A 23,486-nucleotide genomic window follows, 5' to 3' on the forward strand; every position below is an offset into this window, starting at 1 on the left:
TGTTGTTATTATGTTGCCATGTATCTAGAGCTAAGTATGGCTGGTATCTTCAAATCTGTCGCAATTTATAGCTGAAATTTCAGTACATATATAGCACCTTTGAATGGTTTTTGGTAATGTCGCACTCAGACTTCATATACATATATCAATGATTGATTGGAGGACGAGAATGAATGAGGGTAATTTCCGATTTGCCCTGTTCGACTAAGTAGCCTATCTATTGTGTTCAAGGGTGCACGACTAGTACGTTTCATCTCGTTTTACTAGGAAAGCTGTCAATACAGTCCCGAGTGAGATGCAACCTTGTCGTACAACACACGTAGTATACTCAGTCTTAGAGCACTTGGCATCCCAACACGTAGTCACCTCAGGCCAATCAATCCATCCCACATCAACGTCCGTGTCTCCTAGCGGCCGTACATCCATTCATCAAGCCATTTCCGGGTACTCTCGCCTCGATTGCGAGGCAAGTTTATCAGGTCTGATCAAGCACAACGCCTGTGCTTATTTTTCAAAGAATGGCTTGATGTTCTAGTGCGTAGATGTTGAGAGCAAGCGACTGCGCAGATGCATAATTGGCCTCTTCTTCCAATCCACAGCAGGTTGCAGCTGCATATACTTAGACGCAGAGACCTAAAAGGGCGTTATGATAAGCATGCATACAGTGAGCGAGACAGGCCTGGACATTTCGTATTTCTCTGCGACGAACAATAATGCATCAACCTCGTCACACGATGTAATCGGAAGACCACAGACCATAAGTAGCAGACTCTGGTGTGAGTCCTTGTCTAGAATGATGGCCTCTGGATGATTCAGAAGAGGGTTTTGTTGAGGCATGAAAAAGAGGGATCGGGAACTAGCCCGATGTCGTCTTGAGCGTCCTTGAGCCTGAGTGAATACAGAACAGGGTATGATCTTTGACACCGAGCACCACACTCCGTTTCCATCTGCCAGTACAATCAAGTGAAATGAGATGCATGGCAGAACTTCACCGCAGTACCTACTTCCTTCAATATCAACGTTATCAACAGTACTTGCTTGAGCGAACGGCTTGACATCGTGGTAATTTGCAGATCTCGCAATTGAGATTTGTCAGGTTCATCGCTCGAGGCCGAGGGTGAGGGTAGTTGAATGAATAATTTTCATTTATTTGGAGATTCAATAAATATAATCTCAAAATCACACACAACGCACCGCTGTCAGGTGGAGCGTTAATGTTCGGTAGGTCGATGATCTCATAAAGCCGACATCTTGACATGGACTCGAGAGAGATCCTGTTCAACAAAATGCAAGATTTCAAACACATAGATAAAGCCCCATAAGAAGTTCTACAACTCTTAACTCTCCCAAAATCCATCACATACAAGCAATCTTATAAAGAGAAAAGCAACTAAGGCCAATGATTGGTTTGAACGAAGATGCTATGAAACCACAGTAAACGTTGAGGTGCAGACATCACAGAACAGATATATAGGCACACCAATGTCGCATTCCTTGATCAAGCATGGGTGAGCGTGTAACGTCCACTGGACGCGTCGCGCGAGAGGTTCCAGGTTGTGTTCTGAGCAAGCCCAGTGAGGTCCTGCGACCAGATCGCAGGGGTGTCGACCTGACCTCGTAAGATAGAGGTTTCTTCATAGTCAGACGTGATGTAGGCCCGCAGGACCGGAGTGAACTTTGCCGTGACGCGACTGCCATCTCTGCATTTCATATTGTGAACGCCCTGAAGGAGAAATACAGAAAATATGACATACCCAACATCACTGAAGTAGAGTACGGGTGTGGGCATAAAATCTCCTTTGTTTACGAAGCCTGGAGGTGGACAACACGCTCAGGCGAAAGAATAGGAGATCATGATGGTCACAAACCGACTGCTATTTCTTGAATACTCCCAGTGTGGTTCTGGGCCTGCAGGATGCCAGAGGTTCCCGCCTGAGGGGGCTACAGGAGGTATTCGTTGTTGGTCGAGAGGAAAATCAACGGAAGCTAGACTTACAGAGAAATGATAGACATCGTTGGCTTCTGTCAGGGTTGTTTTCTCGTTGTTCTGCATCATGGCTTGCGTTAGTACTGGATACTAGAATAGATGAGAGTCGCTCACATTGATATTGACGGAGGTCGCAGCGCTGATGACCTTCCCACTCTCGACCTGGGCTCTGGCGAATGCAAGCCTATACGATATATAAGCGACTTCCAAAACTATTGATATTGTTGATCATCTTACTGGGCCGTGTAGGTAGCGGTAGCCCTGTATGGACCTGCAAAGAGGGCTCATATGTAAGTCGAGAACTTGGCAGCAAGAGAACAGGAACACCCACCCGACTTTCCGAATTTGCTGACTCTGAAAAAATCGCAAGGTTTTAAATCGTCCAAGACACGAGTAGGCGCACTTACTTCCAAACTATCGGGAAGACGTCCTCGTAGAGGCCTTCGACGTTGGGACTCCAGGCGAGCATGATCGTGACCTCCTTGCCGAGGTCGTTGCTGCGAAACGTCGGATGAAAATTTGTGCAAAGCGAGATCATGGACACTCACGACTGGAAGGTCAAATTCCTGACGAAGGGTCGGGGTGACATTGTTTCGGATTGTTAAAACACAAAGTGTACTGGTAGTTGAGATTGAGTGTGGATTGAAGAGCTCGAGTTCTGTAGTTAGAGTCTCAGCAAGCAGGCTTTTATATGTTTCGGCTCACATAGGTTGCACCACCTTCCTTGGTTTGCGATTTAACCAGCGTCTCTTTCGTCCCCCGGTACCTGACGCTGGAGACCCTCATTATTCAACAAGGTGATAGCACATGATGGCCCTTGACTTGTCAGACAGCCGGCTTCTGCACGAACCGATTTCCCTGGGCGTTGAAGTTACGCGCCGAGGAACGGTTGGCTGTCCTTCGTACCTTCCGTTTGTGCTCCTTTCATAACGTCACAGGTGAATTAGTACCGAGTACCAGATACTGGAATTTGATCTGCCTGTTAAGGTAGATGACATTGTGATCAAAATAGTGGATTTATATTTGTCGAGGAGTCATGAGGAGCCCATGGGCCACGGCATATTTCGCACACGCGACTGCAATATATTTTTGCTATAGTTGTGATTGGCACCGTCGGCCCGCATTCAGTCTGAGCGAATCAACTGTCAAAGTCAAGTGTCAGTCAGACCACTCAGAGCTGCGAGAGTCGAGACGCTGAATCTGCCAGTGCTTAAAGGCTTTAACCGGCACGTAAACTTGACTTCGCCGAGTTGCAGTGTCGTTCAGAACGTTCAAGGCGCTTCGCCCGTAGTTCTAAAGTAAGGTCGCATCAGCGAACAAAGGTGAATCACCTTCATCGGCAAAAGCGTTGAAATAAAATACTTAGCTTGAGCGCGTCACGAACACTTGTGGATGTATGGCGTTACATTTTACACATCGGGGGTTTGCAATATTTAAGATATATTCGGATGTCGTGCGAAATATTAAGATAATGGATGACTTGCCTTGGGCAAAATAATGCAAAATAGATTATACCGGAGTTTGTAAACGATCGGAAATCACTGATAAGTATTCTGATAATTTACTACGCAGCTTTCTAAACTGTGGTCACTTCACATTGATTAACATATAATAAATCCACTTTACTTGCTATTATTGATGCTGAAACTCTACAGTTTGTGATGATGAACAACGAGCAAATGGTAGAGCAAGAGGAGGATGAAGACTTGCAAATGCTTGTATTGATGGTTGTTGTTGGTGTGGAGATAGTGGGTGACTTCCCATAAGAATTTACAGAAAAAAGATGTCTGTCAAACATTTGCAGAGTTGACAGTGGCTAATTTACAGACAAAATCTGTAAACCATAAGACATAGAAACACAAATATACAGCTGTTTTCCCTTAATTTGAGCCCTGCCATGGATATTGAAACTCTAATGCAGCAGGCATTTGCTGATGATGAGATGCTCGAACTACAAGCTGCTGCTGTCAGTGTTCTCATTCTTGGTGCAGAAGAGGCTCATCTTATGAAAACTCGTGTCCGCAATCCATCACGGCTGTATCTGTGCCGTCCTCAGCTACTCCCCAACCCTCATGTCACGACACCATGGACACAGCTATATGAAAGCTACAATGACCATGCTCACATCACTACAATGGGATTTGACATTACCACATTCCATCAACTTCTCAATAGTGGATTCACTGATAAGTGGAACTCCACCCCAATCCCCCATGCTGATGTATCCAGCTGGGGTCAGCCTCAAATTGGAGCCCGTTCCCTTGATGCTGCAGGTGCACTGGGCTCACACTGCACTTTCTCAGCTCAGTGATGCAAGAAATCTCACTGCAACAAATTTTTGCACTCATACCCACAACTGTCAACCGGTACCTTGATTTTTCACTTGATATCCTCCTTCAGACTCTCCACAACATGCCTGAAGGTGCAATTCACTTTCCTGACCATAATGAAATCATCGAGGACAATTTGTTGATTCATGCTCGTCATCCAAAACTCGTGGGGGGCTTTGCCAGCATTGATGGGCTTAGTCTTCCATGTCAAGAGGCTGATGATCCTGAAGTCGAGAATGCCACTTACAACAGATGGAAGAGTTCACAGTTTATTTCTAATGTACTTGTTTTTTCTCCACGAAGTGAATCTGAATATGATCTTTGCATTTTTGCCTTATGCCCACAATATTTAGGTGTCATCATATCTGCTGTACTGAACACTCCTGGAAGTTGGCATGACTCACACACTTCTCGCCCCATATACACTCAACTTCGTCAAAAAACTCCTGATGGATATTATCTCATTGCTGACTTGGCATTTCCACGTGGGACTGCAACCATCTCAGGCAAGATTCAAGCACCACTGAAAAGTGGTGCCATCCTTCAAGGTGATGCACATGCACAGGCAGAGCTCCTTGCATTCAAACAGCATCTGCTGTCCTATCATCAGACAGCAGAGTGGGGTATGCGAATGATGCAGGGTTCTTTTGGCAGACTTTGTGTCCCATTAGATGTCAATGATCAAGCACGATGACAGAGGCTCCTGGAGTTGTGTGTCAGACTAAGCAATGTGAGATCCATTTGTGTTGGTATTAATCAGATTCGTAGTGTATACATGCCTATCTGGAAAGCATTGGAGGATGAGCAGCTATGGCTTGATCTGGGCAATGTTCTATTTGGTGAGATCCATCACTATGATTGTGTTGCTTGCTATCATCTTGTGGTGCAAAACCAATAGATTTTGTTACTACTCAAATAAAGACAGTATTTTGAAACTACTTCAGACCATGGTTATCCTTTTCTATAATATCAGCTGCTAGTAGTGCGAGTGCATCAAGGCCATTGGTGGTGCCAGCTTTTGAAGTTCCTGAAGGACCAGCCTCAGACATATATTTGTGTGTAGGCGAGGAGTGATGTGATGGAGAGTAGTAGTAGTTAGAAGGATGACAATGAGTTTGTGATGGAGAGTGCAAATGGTATGGTGAAGCTGGGGGTTCTCAAGAATGACAAATTTCAAGTTGATATGAGTGGCCAGAGTCATAGGAATGACGAGGATGAGGACGAGCAGGAGTATAATATAACTGAGCCTCGTCCCGAGATGACAGCATGTACTTGAGCATTTCAACTTGGCTTTCTGCACGATCTGCATGATGACACTCTTGCATGAGATGGTCATTGAGAGATTCGATTCATTGCCTTGCTTCACAAAGCTCAGTCTGCAGTGAGCTAATCTGATTAAACTGGACCAATGACGAGAGCTGGGTTTCTTCACGTTCCTTGATGACAGCTGGATTAAAGACAGATGTGAGAGAAGACAATGCCTCAGATGCAGCAGTGGTACGTGGACAACGAACACCAGGTTCAAGCAGAGGGTTTGCACGGAATGCCTTCATGACTGCTTTCTTTGGACCTTCATGCTTCACCTTCACACCTCGCACTTCTTCATCAGACCCACTGGACAAATCTAAGATATCCTTGCCCCCAGTGTCACTCCCAACATCTCCTTTGTCCCACTCAGAGTTGTCCAGTGCAATAGTACCTGATTTCCTCATTTACATGATGTTGTCGAGCCCACTGATTATAGGTGGCTGTCACAGTGTCCCATGCCCTTCCACCAAGTGGAATACACTGTTTAATTTCCTTGAGCATTCGAGTGAGTTCGTCAGCTGAATATCCAGTCACACCAGCTTTTCGATCTTTTTTGGGGACTTCACCAACTGACAGCATGCCATCAGGCTTGGCTTTGCCCTTGCCACTGCCAGCTTTAATTTTCTTCTTTGGACGGGCTTTTGGAGGCTGCATAGTTGAAACAGACGGCCGCTTCAGAGCTTTGGTGGGAGCTGCTGAAAGGAGTGGTTGCCCGAGCTCTTCATCAGAGACAGCTTCATTCGAAGGGACCAGAGGTTTTGAAGGAAATTGAATGGGACGAGGGGGTCCAGCAGAGTAGAGGAAAGGATCATGTGTGCGAGAAGGTGGAAACTCTGCATCACAATATATGGTATGGGGACAGTGCATCTAAGATTGGCCTGAACCCTCAAGGAAGTTTGAATTATCATTCCTGCTGTAAGCTTCTGCTGGGCTGAAGTGTTCGAACTATAGATGATTAGCACCAGACAGATGATAGTCCAAATAGTGCACTTACGTCTCCGAAGTGAAATGGTGCAGGATGGTCATATTGTATCTGACTCGCTGCACCATTGTGGTCACTACTAATTGCAGAGACAAAACTTGCAGGAGTATTAGTGCGAGAGAGATTGGAATCAGCCCCAAGTGAATTGAAATGTGGAGAGGGATTCATATTTTCAGAGAGGATATACAGACATAGCACAAAGTACAAGGGTCAGAAGCTAAGGGAGTCCATCGATAATGAAAAATTACACAAGCTGATCTGTTTAAGAGTTCCGAGACTCTGAGAGTGAGACATCTAAAAAGAGTAAGAAAATTGCCTGAATCAGCACAGCAATGATTTACAGACATCTGTGGAGGGGTATGCACCCCTCCACAGAATGGAAAATTTACAGATGAGTGCAAGAGCGACAGGTTGACAGGTGTTGACAGTGACCTTCCTAATGCAGCCCGGCTATTCAGCTAAGGTATGAGGATTAAGAGAAATTTGTCTGTAAAACCTTATGGGAAGTCACCCAGTGAGGCAAGACTACTGTATCATTTTGACCTTAGGTTCGTGGGAATTTTGGCACTGCATTACCTAATGGTTTTGTGACAGGTTCGTCTCTCACTCTCAAGGACAGCTGTGACAAACTTACAATAGGTTCATAGGTTCATAAGGTTCATATTCAGTAGGATAATATATGTACTTTCTACACAAAGTATAGCTCAAAAATGACAATAAGGAGGGAAAAAAAGTGGTTAGACAAATGTTTTCATAAAAAAACATATCATATGTTATGTCACAAAATTAGGTTCATTGACCCAAAACAGCTGTGACTGTCACAAAAAATAGGTTCAGTTCGTCGGGCTTGCAACGGTGTGATGAACCTAAGGTTGAAATGATACAGTACATTGAAAGTTGACAGCCAAATCATCTTTACCTTCATTGCTCTGAGCTGCTGCCTAATTCACAACTGGGTATGCCATGGGGCAAGCCTTCTATGACAGTCAAAATGATTGTGCCTTTATTACAACAACAGGTTTTGATGTTGTAACATTTGGATACTTGCTCATTGCAGGTTTCACACAAAAGTGGTACACTACTCCTATCTCCTGTGCAGATATTAACACCTTAAATGATGATGCACATCCTGTAAGCAGATCTCTTGATGCTGTAGGACTTATTCTACATTATCTCAACTCTACTATGTGTGAAACCAGTCTTCAACAAATATTCACTAGTGATGTGCATGGCCTGGCTTCAGGCCATGGGCCAGCCAAAGCTAAGCCTGATTAGGCTGAGCTGAGCCAGGCCTAGGGCCTAGCTTGAGCTGTTGGAAAGCCGAAGCTGGCAGCTCAAGCTGTGGCTTTATGTCCCTGCTCACCCATCATTGATATCAATGCATACTTACTTTAGGGAGTCAAATTGTCTGTTACAGACTTCCATGGACATCCGGACATCAAGTATGAGTTTATTTACTACATCTCAATACGTCTAACCATTGCTACTCTAGTTTCTTCCACAAATCCAACAAATACTTCATATGTCAGAAACAAAGGTGAGTTGCCCATCTTTGTGCTTCGCACCATTGATGTTGTTCCCTCGGCAGGTATGACCACTATTCAGTGGTGGGTTGTAAGTCACTTTCACTCGCTACTTGCTTAATTTTGAATCATTTTGTTTTTGAAAGCTGTCATTGAGCCCAAGCCAAGCTGTGGCTTTGGCCCACGGCTCAGCCTGAGGTTTTGCAAAGCCCAAGCCCCCAAAAGCCAAGCCCAAGCCCCTGCTTTCAGGCCAAGCTGGGTCCGCACATCACTAATCTTCGCTATCATTCCTGCCATAGAGGCATGAAAAGGCCTGGATCCTATCTGGGTAAGACTCTGTCATGGGCAAAGACAACCGGGCATTCAATATGAAAAGAATAACTACCCTAGACAGGTAATAGCATATTGTGATTGCAGAGTGACATCAGAGCACTGGACACCAACAATTTCAAGTGAAAATAAACCTACCCTGGACCAATAGCGACATGCTGTGAAGGCAGAACAACACATTGAACTAAAAAATTTCTCGAATGAGCTTGAGGAATGGGCTCTGAATGGTCTGAGGGTCACACTTTGTTGTAAGGGACTGCTGTGGTTACTAAGTCCAAATGCCAATCTAGGTCATTGCAGTCACATTGAGGTTTAATAATGATATGGAAATGATGAGGATCCAAGAAATGAGGCCAATAAGTGCTGTTGCTCATCATGGAGACACCAGAGCAACTATGCAGTAGGGTGTAAGGTAGTAGTAGCAACATTATATCAGCTGATACCGCAAGTGTTAGTGGCCTGAAATGATAAGAACACATTTATTATAATCTAAAAAATCTGCAGAGGGGGTGCCCCCCCTTTTAGATTAAGGTTCATTAGAGGGTAGAAAATAATGTTGAATTGCAAATCAAGCACATATGAAGCCCAGCATTGTGGCTGCCTGCCTAATGTGAAATATGATATTCTATCCTATATTTCTTCAAGCCCATGGCAAGTCATCCAACACTTAATATTTAGGTTGTCATATAAGCAGATTTACAATTTCAAATGTTAAAGAGATCTTGCATAATAAGGAAAATATAAAACATCAGTGAACATTTTGTCTAAATGTCAATCATAAGAGGCACCACTAAACAAATTAAACAAATAATTACATGGTGAAATCCACCTGCACTGTAGATTTGATGTATTACATCAGTAAAATATCACATTGCTTAAATTAACTTAATGGGCTTGAATTGGTGGCCAAGTCAGAACTAGCACACACTCATTCTGCTTTTGGCACAGGAAGCAAAAAAGAGCACTTTGTGCTCTTTTTTATTTTATTTAGCTTCCTGGCCTCAGCTGCATCCCAGATATTTGTGAAGGCTTCTTTGATTATCATTTAATTGATCAAACATTCAAGTTGCTGCCAAGGATAATCTATTAAAATGTAGTATCTAACTAATACTCTAGGTGAAATATAAACTCAGGGCTTCCAGTCAGGTGGTGGGCCATCCTTAAGTTACTGTGAATATTCATCATACTATTGTGTGCTTCAAGAACTCCTCCTAAGCTCCCTAACATGTTTCTGCCAAGCATATACAACCTTGATATGCTCTCAAAGTTTCTTCTTCTCCTGCAAGGTGGCCATCAATAAAAGCATTTTTAGTTTCCTACCTTTTGTTGTCTAGTCTTGCTTAGTATTCAGACTCCTCTACAACATACTGCAGATCTTTCTTCAGCTGTACATCTTGCCACCACAAGTCTTCAGCATGCTAACTTAATTTGTGAAAGTGCTTCTGCCTAGCTGCATATTTGGCATGCAGGTCATGAGATTGACAACATCATTGGAGACGGGCAGAGAAACTTTCAGAACAGCAAAGATAAAGATCTGATTTTATTTACTAACATAGCAGGCATAGTGTCTAGTAGTGCTATTGGATGTCATCAAGTTCAATGGCATGGCTTTGTCATATGGACAAATGGAGTTGTTCATTTCATGGATAACTAGCTATGAAACTCAAAGCTTTTACTATTTGCTAACTTGCATGTACTGAAGATGAGGATGACAGATTTATTGGCCTTGCCATTGCTGTGCTTGCTTTAGCAAAGAAAAAATATGCACGAAGCAACAGATATGGTCTACATGGATCTTACAAGCAGCCAAAATAGGAGGATTTCCTGGATATCCTGGTATATAATAGGCTCGGGACTAGCCTGACTTATATAACCATGGATGAGTCAAGCAGCATAGCCAGGCTGGTCGATCTCGGAGAGATTTGGCAGGTGAAGCATGGAGTTTTAATTTAGCAAGTGCTGGTTGTACCAGTCAAAGTAATAGTGCTACATAGTTACTGTCGACTATCAATCACTCAGAAACTTGTGTTCATACACTACATGGAGTACCACATCTTTCTCATGTTTGCGCTACATCATTAAAATTGAAATAGGATACTTCAAATGATACTATTTGCTCCATACATGCAAAGTGTCTTTCCAGAGCCCATTGCAGCTTCAAGAACCACATGTCTTCCTGCAAGCAAAGATATGAGAGCCTTGAGTTAAAATAACCTTTTTTGAAATTTTGCTGCCTTTTGAGACAAAATCAAGGTGCGCAAAAGCTTCGATGTAGAGAATCATGCCTCTCATGGCATGATATGGCAGTTCCCACCAAGGAGTACATAGCATGAATTTGTAGTGTCACTCTGTGCGCTACCCGCAGCTATCCCTATATGAGGTGCAACTTTCCCACGCAACGTGCGCCATGCGCGCACCATTCCTGTGCTTCACGATGTATCCGCACGCGCGCGTTGTAGGGATTCATTTCTGGCTGGGCTTGTAGAGACTGTTTTTACCTTACTTTATGTTGGCACTTTTGTAGCTTACATAATCAAGCAATCTTTTCACCAGTTACCAGTATGAGTCTGAGTGCTCAGTAGTTTTCTATGATATTTCCTCTCCTCTGAGCCTTGAGCCTGGTCCAGAAACCCTTTAGGGTCGAATAGCAGCTAGGTTCTGCAAGACCCAACATATTGTTCAGACTCACCATCTGAATTGTTGTACCTTCAACTGGAGCCCACCGCGAGGGTTTCTTGTGTTTCTAGGCTCTTCCAGCTCTCCAATAATCCCCCAAATTCGCCTATTATCCCACCACAGTCATTCATTACCAGCTTCTCCCATATTCCCAAGTTTTCAGCATCTTCTCCTCCTCCCCAGCGCATTGATAAGCATTTTTCTCACGCGTTTTTCGAGTGGATCTCTCGCAAAATCAGGGTCGTATTCCCCTCATCCGTCCGGTCATTTTGAGTCCTGGCTCATCGAAATTGGAGCAGTAGTTGTGGAGATATCGAGTTTTTGGTGTTTTTGAGAAGTTGAGGGGAGATAAGGGTTCTCTGGGTGCACAAAGGCCTGTCTCATTTAGCTCTTTTGGCCATTTACCATCCCCCAGTGGCTCTGTCCATTGCCCCAATCAGCTTCTTGATAGGACCAGTCCTTGTTGCCCTGCACCAAACCCCTTCCTCCTCCTCCCTCTTGCACCTCCGCACTTTTTCGCACTTTCACCAGCTCATTTCGCATCTGAACCCCATCGACCCTATATCTGTTTTGAAGCCCTCGTTCATGGCTTTCATTCGCGCATATCCGCGCCTTCGCGCGCTCAGCCGTTCGCTTGCTATTCGCATTTGCGCGTTCCCCCCTATTTTTTTGCCCCATTTTTGCGCTTTCTTTATATCTCATCGCCCTGTGATCGCGCGCCCATCGCCTTAGGCGCGTTCTGACCGCATTTTTCCGCGCTTTCCATCCGTCCGCTCCGCTTCCCGATACGTCCGCGCATTCCTCCGCAATCCGCATTTCTCGCATTTTCCGCCCTTTTTCACCATTTCCCTCGTTTCTCACTCAGTTCTCAACCAATCCTAGTCAACCCTATACTCATTTCGAAGCCCTCGTTCGCCTCTTTCTATCTGTCTACTCCCCATCGTCATACATGCAACCATCATCGCGTTTTTTTCACTTTAGCATCGCTGCTCCTCCAGTACTAAAAGCAAAGTCTGGAGGTTATCGTTTTATTGCATTGCCTGACCCTCACTCACTGGCGCAGTTTACCTGGCATACACGTCAAGGAAACAAAAGGTGTTTGAGGACCCCCAGGTTAGTTCTCTTAAGTTTAGCTTAGCTTTGGTTTGCATAGGTAGATGACTGGGGACAGTCATGATTTAAAGTTCCCATGAGATGTAGGGATTCATTTCTGGCTGGGCTTGTAGAGACTGTTTTTACCTTACTTTATGTTGGCACTTTTGTAGCTTACATAATCAAGCAATCTTTTCACCAGTTACCAGTATGAGTCTGAGTGCTCAGTAGTTTTCTATGATATTTCCTCTCCTCTGAGCCTTGAGCCTGGTCCAGAAACCCTTTAGGGTCGAATAGCAGCTAGGTTCTGCAAGACCCAACATATTGTTCAGACTCACCATCTGAATTGTTGTACCTTCAGCGTTCACACGCTTGAGCGCCCTATAGCGCCAGCCATCCAGATGCATCCATCCACTGTCCACCATATTCTCTAGTGCGTATATTTCCATTTCTTTTATTAGCATATCATTCCACCTCTATTTTTATAATGGACCCTTACTTATATATATCTTTACATACCTATTCAGTAGCGCTTCGGGTCCGCATGACCGCGCTTAGGCGTGCTATATAAGCGCCAGCAGTACATACTACGAGAGGAAGTTTTCCACTTACTTTTCACCCAATTTTACTTTTGACTTGAGTACCACCCACTATTTACCTAGCTGAACATAGTAGAAATCTATTTGTCTGCACTTTGCACCTCTCTTCACTTGTCTTACATCTTATCCTCACTTAAGCTTACTCTTTCTCATTTCCGCACATGCGCGCGCGCTTTCCCGTGCTTCGCGCGTTCTCGCGCCTTCGTACCTTGCGCGCACCTGCGCTTTCTCACGCCTCGCTTCAGCGCGTACCTCTAGATCTTTGCTGCACTCGCTTCCCTTTAGGGTCGAACGCGCTTGTCTCCTCAAGTAACACAGACTAGGCAACGCACGACCTACAACATTTTATAGATACAGTCAGGAGCATTCAATTGTTCCTCTCAGTATTGTTGTTTATACATCGAGTACTTGCTGGATCTGTATCATTGAAAGTGTGTTTGTAAAGTCTGTTGGAAGGTTTTCAAGAGCATTCAAAGCTGATATGGACATAGGCAATACAGAACCAATGTTGAAACTCATGGTCTTAACATAGAGATGTAGCAAAACAGTATAGTATCTGTACAATGTTTGGATGTATGACAACACCTGGCACAACTGGTACCTGCTAAAATTCAAACTCTGTGCTTTGCCTGCCAAATCTCTCCAAGATCGACCAGTCTGACTACATCAAAAATTTCCCACTCTCATGTGATGTATGTCAGACTGGTCATGAGTCTAGGTATATAATGGAAGTGAATATCACTTCCAGGCATAGTTCAGAATGACTCATGCAGCCTTCTGGTATATCCATGACTTAATAGCTGGAGACCCAATTTTTATCAGCCAAGGCAGACACCCACAGTGCCCCATCTTCCACCAACTGGCAACTTTCCTCTGTCATTTAGATGGAGAGTCAGGCCTCAAGACTGCTAGTGTAATGTCTGTTGCTGAGGATACAGTCTACCTATATTCAAGTTGAGTATTCTGAACACTCTGTAATATTTGTGATGACCACCTGGCCTGGCCAGGAGGGAGGTGGCAGGATTTTCTCTTATCTGAAATGGCAGAATGGGGGTTTTCTGGCTGCATAGATATTGCAGATAGGAGCTATATCCCCCTCATGTACAAACCAACTGAGAATAGATATGTGTACTGGTGCCACAAAAAAACAATACACAGTGAGTGACTTTGACTATCACAAATAATAAAATTCATTCAATGTATGTAGTTAATTGTGCAGGCCACCTGTGACCATCATGCAATGTTTACATCCTATGATTTTGGCTGGCCAGGATCAATCCAAGATAGCCATTGTAGCACTCAACCTCGTGTTGAGCTTGTATTCAGTGAAATACTGACACACATCAAATGCCCATTGCATGATAATCATGTCCCAATGTAACCCAACACTTACCAACTAACCCAACACTTTGACTTGTGGACCCAATGTTTAGGCCGCATTGGACCCAATATTTTCCTGCACACTTGTCCAATCTGTGTGCCATTGTAGAGACTAATATCTCTGTAGTCTTATAGAGATCTAATTCCACAATGTCCCAATCACCTTCCTAGTATAGTGTGACTCATATCTCATCCCAGTGCACTTGGTACTTCATTGGCTGCTAGCATGCACAAGTGCTTCAGATGCGCATTGGTGCATGCATCCTCAGTTCCATCGCTTATCCTCTGTCCATCCATTCCATGTTCATTTGGTTTGTTGGTGCATATTCCTATCATAATTCCATGTATTCTGACATATCTCTGGTGCTTGCACACATATTCTGTATGTTTTGTCACGGTGTAGCACTCGAGCTCGCACTAGGCTTGTATTCAGCCATTTCACGCATCACGTCAAAATGTCCATCGCACGATATTCACTTCCGGATGCAACCCAATGCTTTGACCAGCAGACCCGACACATCGGCTGCATCGGACCCGATGTTTTTCCCGTGCACTTGTCCTATCCATGTCTTGTCTTGTCAGCTAGCCCCACTAGGTGCATAGTTAATTATTTCGCACATTACTCATGTCGTAGCCAGCGCTATTACATGTTTTCCCATAGTCCGCAGCACCTCGTGTTTATTTACATGTATATCTAACTGAAATTTTTCGGCCACTACTTTCGCCTATAGGGTTCCAGATTTCTACATACTTATATATATATTGGTTTCCACATAGCACATTCATCATCCAAGTAGTAGGGAGCTGTTTCCCGATGCTTTGTGGTCAAACCTGATAATTTGTAGTTCTTAGTTGACATTGCGAATATTACCACACTTTCTATCTGAAACACCTGTCCTTATCAATATTCTGCATATTGCTCGCTGTACCCGATGATCATTTCACAAACCCAACGCAAACCTGATGAACCTGCACCAAAAACCCACTAACCCACTAAACCTGAAAACATCGGCTGACACTTTGGCATTGGACTCGTAATTATACCTTCGGATTCTGTTTCTTGCGCTCGGACTTTTGACAATTTATCGATTGACTAACTATAGACTTATTCCAATAGCAAACCCCTCAGGTCGAACACACTTGTCTAGCAAGTATAGCAGACTAGGCTGTGCAAGACCACTACAACATTTTGATATTGCTGACACTTACTTTGTATAGTATCAAGCATTATTGTATCTTTACAATGGACCCTTATATTACATGCTATCATGTACTCACTTCACTTCTGGTCTGCTTTAGTGCTTGACAGCACTTAGTGCTACTTAGATAGAATATATATACTCCCACCTCACTGTATAATGGATATCTTTTTTCTTGCACATTGTTGGACTCTAAGTCTAAATCTCTGTCATATCCACCAACCGATGCTAAGGTATCTCAATTGTACATGAGTGCCTGCCATCATATATTACTAGAACCTCTGTTTGTCTGTCCTCTGACTCATTCAAGAGTTACTTTGCTCCAACATCCATACATGTGCCATCATCCTTCATCGCTCAATAGCACTTCACAGTGCTCTTGCTCTTTCATGCTTTGCTTATTATTGTGTGTCTTACCAGGCTTAACTAGGCATCCAGTTCAGTGTTTTTCCTCCATTTATATACTTAGAGGAACCTTCTCAGTAGCAATCTCCTTGGGCTGACATTAGCTCGCACACAAAGGACTACTTGAGTATATCTCACACCACACATTTACCTACCCTTTACATTCCTCATCTACACTGTCCCATCTTGCTAGCCCCACTAGGTGCATAGTTGATTATTTTGCACATTACTCACATCGTAGCCAGCACTAGCACATGTTTTTCCATCATCTGTAGCACCTCATGTTTATTTACATGTACTTTGGACCTGAAATATTTGGCCACTACTTTTGCCTATAGGTTTCTGGATGTCTATGTACTTACATATATATTGGGCTGACTTTGAGCATTATTCATCATCCAAGTAGTAGGTAGCTGTTTCCCAATGCTTTGTGGTCAAATCTGATATTTCGTAGTTCTTAGTTGATATTATGAATATTACCACTCATTCTATCTGAAATACCCATCATGATTGATGGGCCACATACCGCTCGGTTTCCTGATATTCACTATCGCTATTCCCCATAACCAGCTAAACCTGAATCCACTAACCTGCTAACCCACTAAACCCAAAAACATTAGACCTGACACTTTGGCATCAGACTCATAATTATACCTTTGGACATTGTTTCTTGTGCTTGGACTTTTGGCTATTTATCGTTTGTCTAGCTACAGACCTATTCCAATAGCTAACCCATCAGGTTGAATGCACTTGTCTCACAAGTATAGCAGACTAGGCTGTGCAAGACCACAACACCTTTTTATATTGCTGGTTACTTACTTCATGTAGTGTCCAGCAATCATTGTATCTCTATACCATGTTTTCAAAAAATCTCATCTGTGGCATAAGAAGGAGCAATATTTTCACTCACATAAGTATATCCTTGTTGACAAAGGTATATTTGGATTTTTTAACTATGAAGACTCATTGGACCTCATCTACAATAGGTTATCCACTGACAAAATATTATATTTGCCCATTTAATGAATTTGACCTTATGAATGATCCTGAGCAGGTCACCTTGCATTGAAAATGGAACAGACAACTATCCTCGCTTTAGATTTATATTGAACATGCTTTTGGATGATTAAAGGGTCACTTCCCCTTGCTTCGCTGCTTGATTGGCTTCGACATGTATGATATATTCTCGGTGATCAAGGCAGCCATGATCTTACACAATATACTTGAGGAGTTCACAACAACCCAGCAACCATTAGAGGGTTCAATGAGCAAGACACCAAAGATGTTCTAGACATTAGGGGAGAGGGTCCAGTTTGTATGTGAAATCTTTCATTGGATGCAGATGACTTATATCGAGTAGGAATTTTACAGCACAAAAATTTAGTACTATCAACTGAATGTGAACTAGACCAAAAGTCTTTCATCTTCCTCTTTAAGCTGTCCTAACCTTTTTGCCAGTCTCTCACCTTGCCTCTATATAACTGGGCTGAGATGCTTCAACATCTCACTCACCTGAAGCCACTGCTCTGCATGTTCCTTTCATACCTGCTGGATTTCTTGTAGGTAAATTTCTGCTCATCATTCCTTATATTCAGCCTGCTCTCCTCTTTCCTGCTTTTGTACAAGCTCCATGTTAAGCTAATCAAGTTGCTCCTGCCATTCATAGCATTGACTGATGGATCCCATCATATTATGAAGGAGGGAGGTTGTCTCGCCATAGCTATCAGAGTTGAGAGATGCTGAATTATGAGCTCACTTCTGTAAAGAAGCTGTTTCATCATCTGTAATTGAAATTGAATCTGAGGAGATGATGTCATGGGTACAAACAACAGTGGCATCATTCCATGCCCTATCATACAGTAAGATTATCAACTGTATTTTGCACAGTGACATTGAAAGGACTCATACTTCATCAATCAGCCTGAAAATCTCTATTTCCTTGAAGGCTTATAGTGTGTGATATGCAAACTTGGCCTTTGACACACTCTTCCTGTACTTCATTTCATCAAGAGCTATTGTGTTGTTCTTTGTGTTAAAGTCGAGAATTTTGATTTCTTCTTCATCTCCTAATTCAGTGACAATCTGATCATTGTCTCTGTCTCCTCTACTAGTATGTTCTTCCATCTCCTTTACCTGCTTGTATTTCTCCCCAGCCTGATTCCATCAAAAATTATGAACCTGGGCATAGGTTACACAGTTCCAAAGTGTCTTGTGTGTAAGCTAAACAGTGCTAAGGTAAGTGCAATTCAACATGAAACTTGAAGTGTGACTTACCATTGTACAAACTGTGTCCTGGTTCAACCAAAATTTGTACCAGACCTCAACAAAGGTGATGTGCTTGACAGCAGTCAGTTTGTCTTTATCCATCAGTCTACACTTACTCTCCAGCTTTACAGTAGCATCATCTGACACAGCAGTCTCAAGCTTTAGGTCAGCTTCAGCTAACACGGTCTCTGTTAACTTTGATACCTCATCATCTGATGTGCCAGTGACCTGACCGTGTAGTAGGTTGGATATATGCAGGAGGGCAAGCTTTTTGAGGTGAGCAATGCAGCCCAGATGATGGATCTACAGCATAGTGAGGGTTGTAGATGTTGTGTTCAGGAAAGATCCAGTTTAGTGTGTCTAGGGTACTGCATGGATATGAGCAACCCATATAGGTCATGAGTGTGAGTACCCCTGAAGTGTGGGTCTGGGTCTAGACTTAGGGTACTCACAGTGTGGGTATATTACCAAAATAAGAATGGCACAGCACTCTGACATCACTCAAACCTAAAACTCTAAATATACCAAATAGAACTATCATTTCATGATCCTGAAGCTACAAACCTCAATACTCAAAACAGATACAAAAATCTATAAGACGAAAATCTGTATAAACTCATCACAGCATGCAACCAAATTTCTTCTCAACAGCTGCAAGGCATGTCACAAAACTCACAGACAAAGCTAAAGCTACCCTCAATGACAAGTTAGTCAAGCCATCAAAAAGCAAAAAGTTGATGGTAGCAGTGTGGGGAGCACACAACCCAAGAAGGCAAAGCCAAGCCAGATACCTGGTAAGCTATCTGTTAGTATTATGAGCAGCCTCCAATAAAATTGCATACCATCTGAAGATGCACAGCCAGTCATCATGATGATTCCCCAGACAAGCCACCAGGCTATAGTCTGAACCAAGGAGGAAGAGGAAGCATTACACATGCACAACAATCCAATCACCATTAGCTCAGATGATGAGATCAACAATGACAGAGATATGAGTGGCGCTAACAAAGAGCAGAGTGGCGAAGATGAGATAAGTGAGTGCTGATGTCTTAAAAGATGACATACAAATTGACATGAAAAAACAGAATCTTCAATTCAAGCTAGGTTAGTTATGTCATGGCTCAGCTTGACCCAGCTCAGACTTGGCTTTGATCAGCTACACCTGAAGTTCAGCTATTTTTGTGAGTTGAACCACATTGTCCGGCTTGGTTTGACTTACTAGTCACATGAGTTGGCTACAAGCCATTTCTCCTGAAATATCGACTTGAGCTGGTTCAAGTCGGCTTTAGTCACATGGAAGTTGAACAACTTTCTGTCTGTGCCGTCGACCGTGGCATGCACCACTGCTGTATTATTTAGTTCTGTTACATAGCATGTTGAATAAGGCCCCGAGTCAAATCAATGGTAGATTCAGGCTGGAGAATATCTTGGGGTTGGGCTCATATGGTATATTCATTGTTTGTATGATATTGATTCATATTCAGATATATTATTAGCTGTTGTATACCATGCACAGAACTTCCTCAATGATGATGTTGTTGCTATTACACTCAAACCAGTCACCAATAACCCATCTTCTGTGGAGCGTGAGTACAACATTCTAAAGCAACTTGAAGATGGTGTTGGAATCCCCCGAGCCCTTTGGTTTGGCAGGGAGTCAACATATCATGCCTTAGCTCTCGACCTCCTCGGTCCATCGCTGCACAAGCTCTTCCTTGCATGCAACCATAAATTCACCCTTCAAACTGTTGTGAACTTAGGGGATCAGCTGGTACTTAGGTTCAGATTTGTTGTGAGCTGCAGCTACTAACCTATTTTCCAGTTGTTGCATCTTGAGTACATTCACTCACATGGCTTTGTTCATGGCGATATCAAACCACATAACATTTTGGTGGACAACTTGAAGCAAATCACATATGTCATTGATTTTGGTATTGCAAAGAAGTACTGGAACACTGCAACTCAATCTCACATCCCATTTCGCCAAGGTCGATATCTCACAGGCATCCCCACCTTTGCTTCCATCAATAATCACTTGGGATTGGAGCTGGGTCATTGTGATGATCTGGAATCACTTGCTTACATGCTAATTTATTTCTTGCATGGCTCTCTTGCATGGCTAAATAGTGACCATGAGAAGCTTTCCAGCTCCTTGATACTTGAACGCAAAGTGGATACTACCATCGCTGATTTATGTGATGGAATTCCTGCTGCGTTCGCAAATATTCTCGTCTACTTGTGCTCTCTTTCATTCTTGGAGGATCCAGATTACGACCATCTCTGTTCTTTACTTCACGATCTTTGCACTGCAGGGCCTGCACCAACTACTGCACTCTTTGGATTTCAATTGTCATATCACATCTTCCCCTCACCATCAAGTCTCTGAATTGGTGCCCCTATGTCTGCTGAAGGCAATGCCTCTTCATAGATCAACTCGTGTGTAAGTGTTTTCATTTATTCTTATGCAGCACTCATCATTTATGACCTTATCATTTGCAAGGTTACGTCCACGCAATGGTACCCTAACGCCTGCAACTACTCCCACTTTGTGTCATCAAATGAAAAAATGCATTATATAGCCCAATATTTTTTTCAGTACTACTAATCTGCGCAGTGTGCATGTTTGTACAGATGTTGATTAATAGTATCTACGTATTTGTATACATGGTCTGTGCACATATGCTGTGTAATTCCAGTGTTAACTCCCACGATGCGCACTGCAGTCTGCAGCCTTGCATTGGGATGATTACCTCAATTTCGCCCGTTGAACTCACATCTTCTGCTTGAGCCTTGAGGCTTGATTATTCCTTTAAGAATCAGAACTATGGCTGTATTCAATTAGCTGGTCTTTCCCGATTGTCAGCAGGGTTCAACCCTAATATCATGTTAATAACATTCCTTCACGCTGTAGAAACAACAATACAGCAAGGTGCGAACGAGGCTCCTGACTGTATCTGTAAATGTTGTAAGGTCGCGCTGTCGAAACAACAATACAGAGAGGAACAATGATGCTCCTAACTGTATCTAAAAATGTTGTAGGTCAAGCGTTGCCTAGTCTGCTATTCTTGAGGAGACAAGTGCGTTCGACCCTAAAGGGGAAGCGAGTGCAGCGAAGATCTAGAGGTATGCACTGAAGCGAGGCGCGAGAAAGCGCAGGTGTGCGCAAGGCGTGAAGGCGCGGGAACGCGCGCGCGTATTAGCGTGAAGTGTGGGAAAGCGTGCGCGCATATGCGGAAATTGATAAAGACTAAGCTTAAGTGATAATATGATGCAAGGTAGGAGAAGAGAGATGCAAAGTGTAGACAAATAGATTTCTACTATACTCTGCTAAGTAGTAAGTGAGTAGTAAGTAGTCAGTTGCAGGAAAAGTAAGTTTTTTAAGTGTGAAGTCTGTAGTACTATGTACTGCTGGCGCTTATATAGCGCGCCTAAGCGCGGTCATGTGGAGCCGAAGCGCTACCAAGTAGGTATGTAAGATATATATGGGTGAGAGTCCATGATAAAAATAAAGATGGAACAATATGCAGATGAGAGAAATAGAAATATACGCACTAGAGAACATGGTGGACAGTGGATGGATGCATCTGGATGGCTGGCGCTATAGGGCGCTCAAGCACGGGGACGCGCGCGCGCATATACATTGTGAAGTGCGGGAATGGTGCGCGCATGGCGCGGGAAAGCTGCGCCTCATATAGAGATAGCTGCGGGTAGCGCACGGAGTGACGCTACAAGTTCATGCTATGTACTCCTTAGTGAAAACTTGTCATATCAGACCATGAGACACATGAGTCTCTACAGCGCATTGCCTAGTCTGCTATGCTTGAGACAACAAGTGCGTTCAACGCTAAAGGGGAAGCAAGTGCAGCAAGGATCTAGTGATATGCGCTGAAGGCGCTACTGGTTGGCCAATGCAAAGTGCGAGAAAGTGCGCAGGTGTGCACAAGGCACGAAGGCATGGGAATGTGCACGCGTAAGGCGCAAAGCATGGGAAAGTGCACGCAGATATGCAGAAATGAGAGAGACTAAGCTTAAGTGATGTTATAATGCAAGATAAGAGATGAGAGTGCGAGGTGTAAAGGAATAGATTTCTACTGCAACTTTCTAGGTAGTAAGTAGTAGGTAAAGTGAGAGGTGAAGTAAGGTGGAAAGTGAGGTGGTTTGGTATGTACTGCTGGCGCTTAAATATGGTACCTAAGCACTGTCATGTGGAGCCGAAGCGCTACCGAGTAAGGTCTAGTATGTAAATATATATATAAGTAAGGGTCCATGATAAAAATAAAGGTGGAATGATATGCAAATAAGGGAAATGGAACTACATGCACTAGAGAGCTTGGTGGACAGTGGATGGATGCTTCTGGATGGCTGGCGCTATAGGGCACTCAAGTGCGGGAACGCACGCACATATACATCATGAAGCACGGGAAATGTGCGCACATGGCGCAGGATAGCTGCGCCTCATATAGGGATAGCTGCGGACAGCACACAGAGTGGTGCTGCAAGTTCATACAATGAACTCCCTAGTGAAAAGTGCCATATCATACCATGAGAGGCATGAGTCTCTACAACACATTCTCCTCATGGAAATTCCCACCTACATTCAAGATTTGGTCGCCGTGATCTGGATCATCTGATCGATACAGTGGGGATGAGTTGTGATGCTGTGAAGTGCAACACTCAGGATAAGGTGATTCGTGCATCAGGGTCTTACAGAATGAAAGTATATAGACAGGTGAGTCTCTTGTTGCATCTCCCAGCTCCAGCACCGCTGATATGAATCGTCATGGCCGTTGTTGACAAAACACCAATAACCCCCAGGTTGAGGTCACTCCTGCTACTCCTGTACTTGTTGCTGCTGCTGCTGCGGCAACTACCACTGCAGCAGCTACAATTGCCACTACCCTTCACCACCCTAGGAGACAACGACAACTTCCTCAGAGATTCAGGCAGGACAATGCAGCTGGTCATCCAGGTGACAGTGAGTGGATCAATATCAACAATGTCAGTGGCAGTGAAGATGATGACAACCCACCTGAAGTCATGGCTGTCGCCAACACAAACCTATCTGATGCCAACACAAACCTAGTCAACACCAACACTAACTTAGCCAATGCCAATACCAATACAAACCCAAGTCCACTGCAGACAGCGACTAGCACTTTCCCCACCAATCCTTTTGCTACAAGGAAATGAGGCCTCAAGACTACGTCTGATATCCAGTTTTTCTTCAGGAAGAACTCAGACACAGGCAAGCATATTTGCATACCATGCGAGTGAGTAACATATCTGGGAGTCTTTTCTGCTCTTTCTCACCCCCTCTACCAGGGATTTCAATAAAATTGACTCATCCTGTCCCCTTATCACTTGCAGTTCATCCACAAGCAATACTCTTCTTCATTCACACATCTACAAA

General features: G+C 43.6%; 6 protein-coding genes across 6 annotated transcripts; 3 read left to right on the forward strand and 3 right to left on the reverse strand.

Moving 5' to 3' along the window:
* Positions 1-577: 577 nt before the first annotated feature.
* Positions 578-1,101, reverse strand: F5891DRAFT_43731 (uncharacterized protein). The gene is made up of 4 exons (XM_041371825.1): positions 1,001-1,101; positions 757-947; positions 686-698; positions 578-633 (listed from the first exon to the last, which is right to left on the reverse strand). Exons 1-4 carry the CDS (start codon positions 1,056-1,058, stop codon positions 620-622), a joined length of 276 nt encoding a protein of 91 aa, XP_041229971.1. The 5' UTR covers positions 1,059-1,101; the 3' UTR covers positions 578-619.
* A 397-nt stretch (positions 1,102-1,498) lies between these two features.
* Positions 1,499-2,576, reverse strand: F5891DRAFT_1184609 (uncharacterized protein; the record flags this gene model as incomplete). Its single annotated transcript, XM_041366459.1, has 9 exons — positions 1,499-1,700; positions 1,755-1,812; positions 1,869-1,941; positions 1,997-2,047; positions 2,102-2,171; positions 2,225-2,258; positions 2,319-2,341; positions 2,395-2,484; positions 2,536-2,576. The coding sequence occupies 9 exons, from the start codon at positions 2,574-2,576 to the stop codon at positions 1,499-1,501; spliced, it is 642 nt and encodes a 213-aa protein (XP_041229972.1).
* Positions 2,577-5,666: 3,090 nt separating this feature from the next.
* Positions 5,667-6,775, reverse strand: F5891DRAFT_1184611 (uncharacterized protein; the record flags this gene model as incomplete). Its single annotated transcript, XM_041366460.1, has 5 exons — positions 5,667-6,016; positions 6,073-6,105; positions 6,162-6,458; positions 6,510-6,570; positions 6,620-6,775. 5 exons carry the CDS (start codon positions 6,773-6,775, stop codon positions 5,667-5,669), a joined length of 897 nt encoding a protein of 298 aa, XP_041229973.1.
* Positions 6,776-13,821: 7,046 nt separating this feature from the next.
* F5891DRAFT_902650 (uncharacterized protein) lies at positions 13,822-13,974 on the forward strand (the record flags this gene model as incomplete). Its single annotated transcript, XM_041373488.1, has 1 exon — positions 13,822-13,974. A coding segment is annotated over one exon (153 nt), but the record flags the coding sequence as incomplete, so codon positions are not given.
* A 5,036-nt stretch (positions 13,975-19,010) lies between these two features.
* Positions 19,011-20,462, forward strand: F5891DRAFT_1184613 (kinase-like domain-containing protein; the record flags this gene model as incomplete). Its single annotated transcript, XM_041366461.1, has 3 exons — positions 19,011-19,110; positions 19,561-19,847; positions 19,899-20,462. 3 exons carry the CDS (start codon positions 19,011-19,013, stop codon positions 20,460-20,462), a joined length of 951 nt encoding a protein of 316 aa, XP_041229975.1.
* Positions 20,463-22,856: 2,394 nt separating this feature from the next.
* F5891DRAFT_1184614 (uncharacterized protein) lies at positions 22,857-23,266 on the forward strand (the record flags this gene model as incomplete). Its single annotated transcript, XM_041366462.1, has 2 exons — positions 22,857-22,862; positions 22,892-23,266. 2 exons carry the CDS (start codon positions 22,857-22,859, stop codon positions 23,264-23,266), a joined length of 381 nt encoding a protein of 126 aa, XP_041229976.1.
* Between the last annotated feature and the right edge of the window lie 220 nt (positions 23,267-23,486).

This window comes from Suillus fuscotomentosus (genome assembly GCF_016647785.1).
Source record: "Suillus fuscotomentosus strain FC203 chromosome Unknown F5891scaffold_10, whole genome shotgun sequence".
Classification (NCBI taxonomy): domain Eukaryota; kingdom Fungi; phylum Basidiomycota; class Agaricomycetes; order Boletales; family Suillaceae; genus Suillus; species Suillus fuscotomentosus.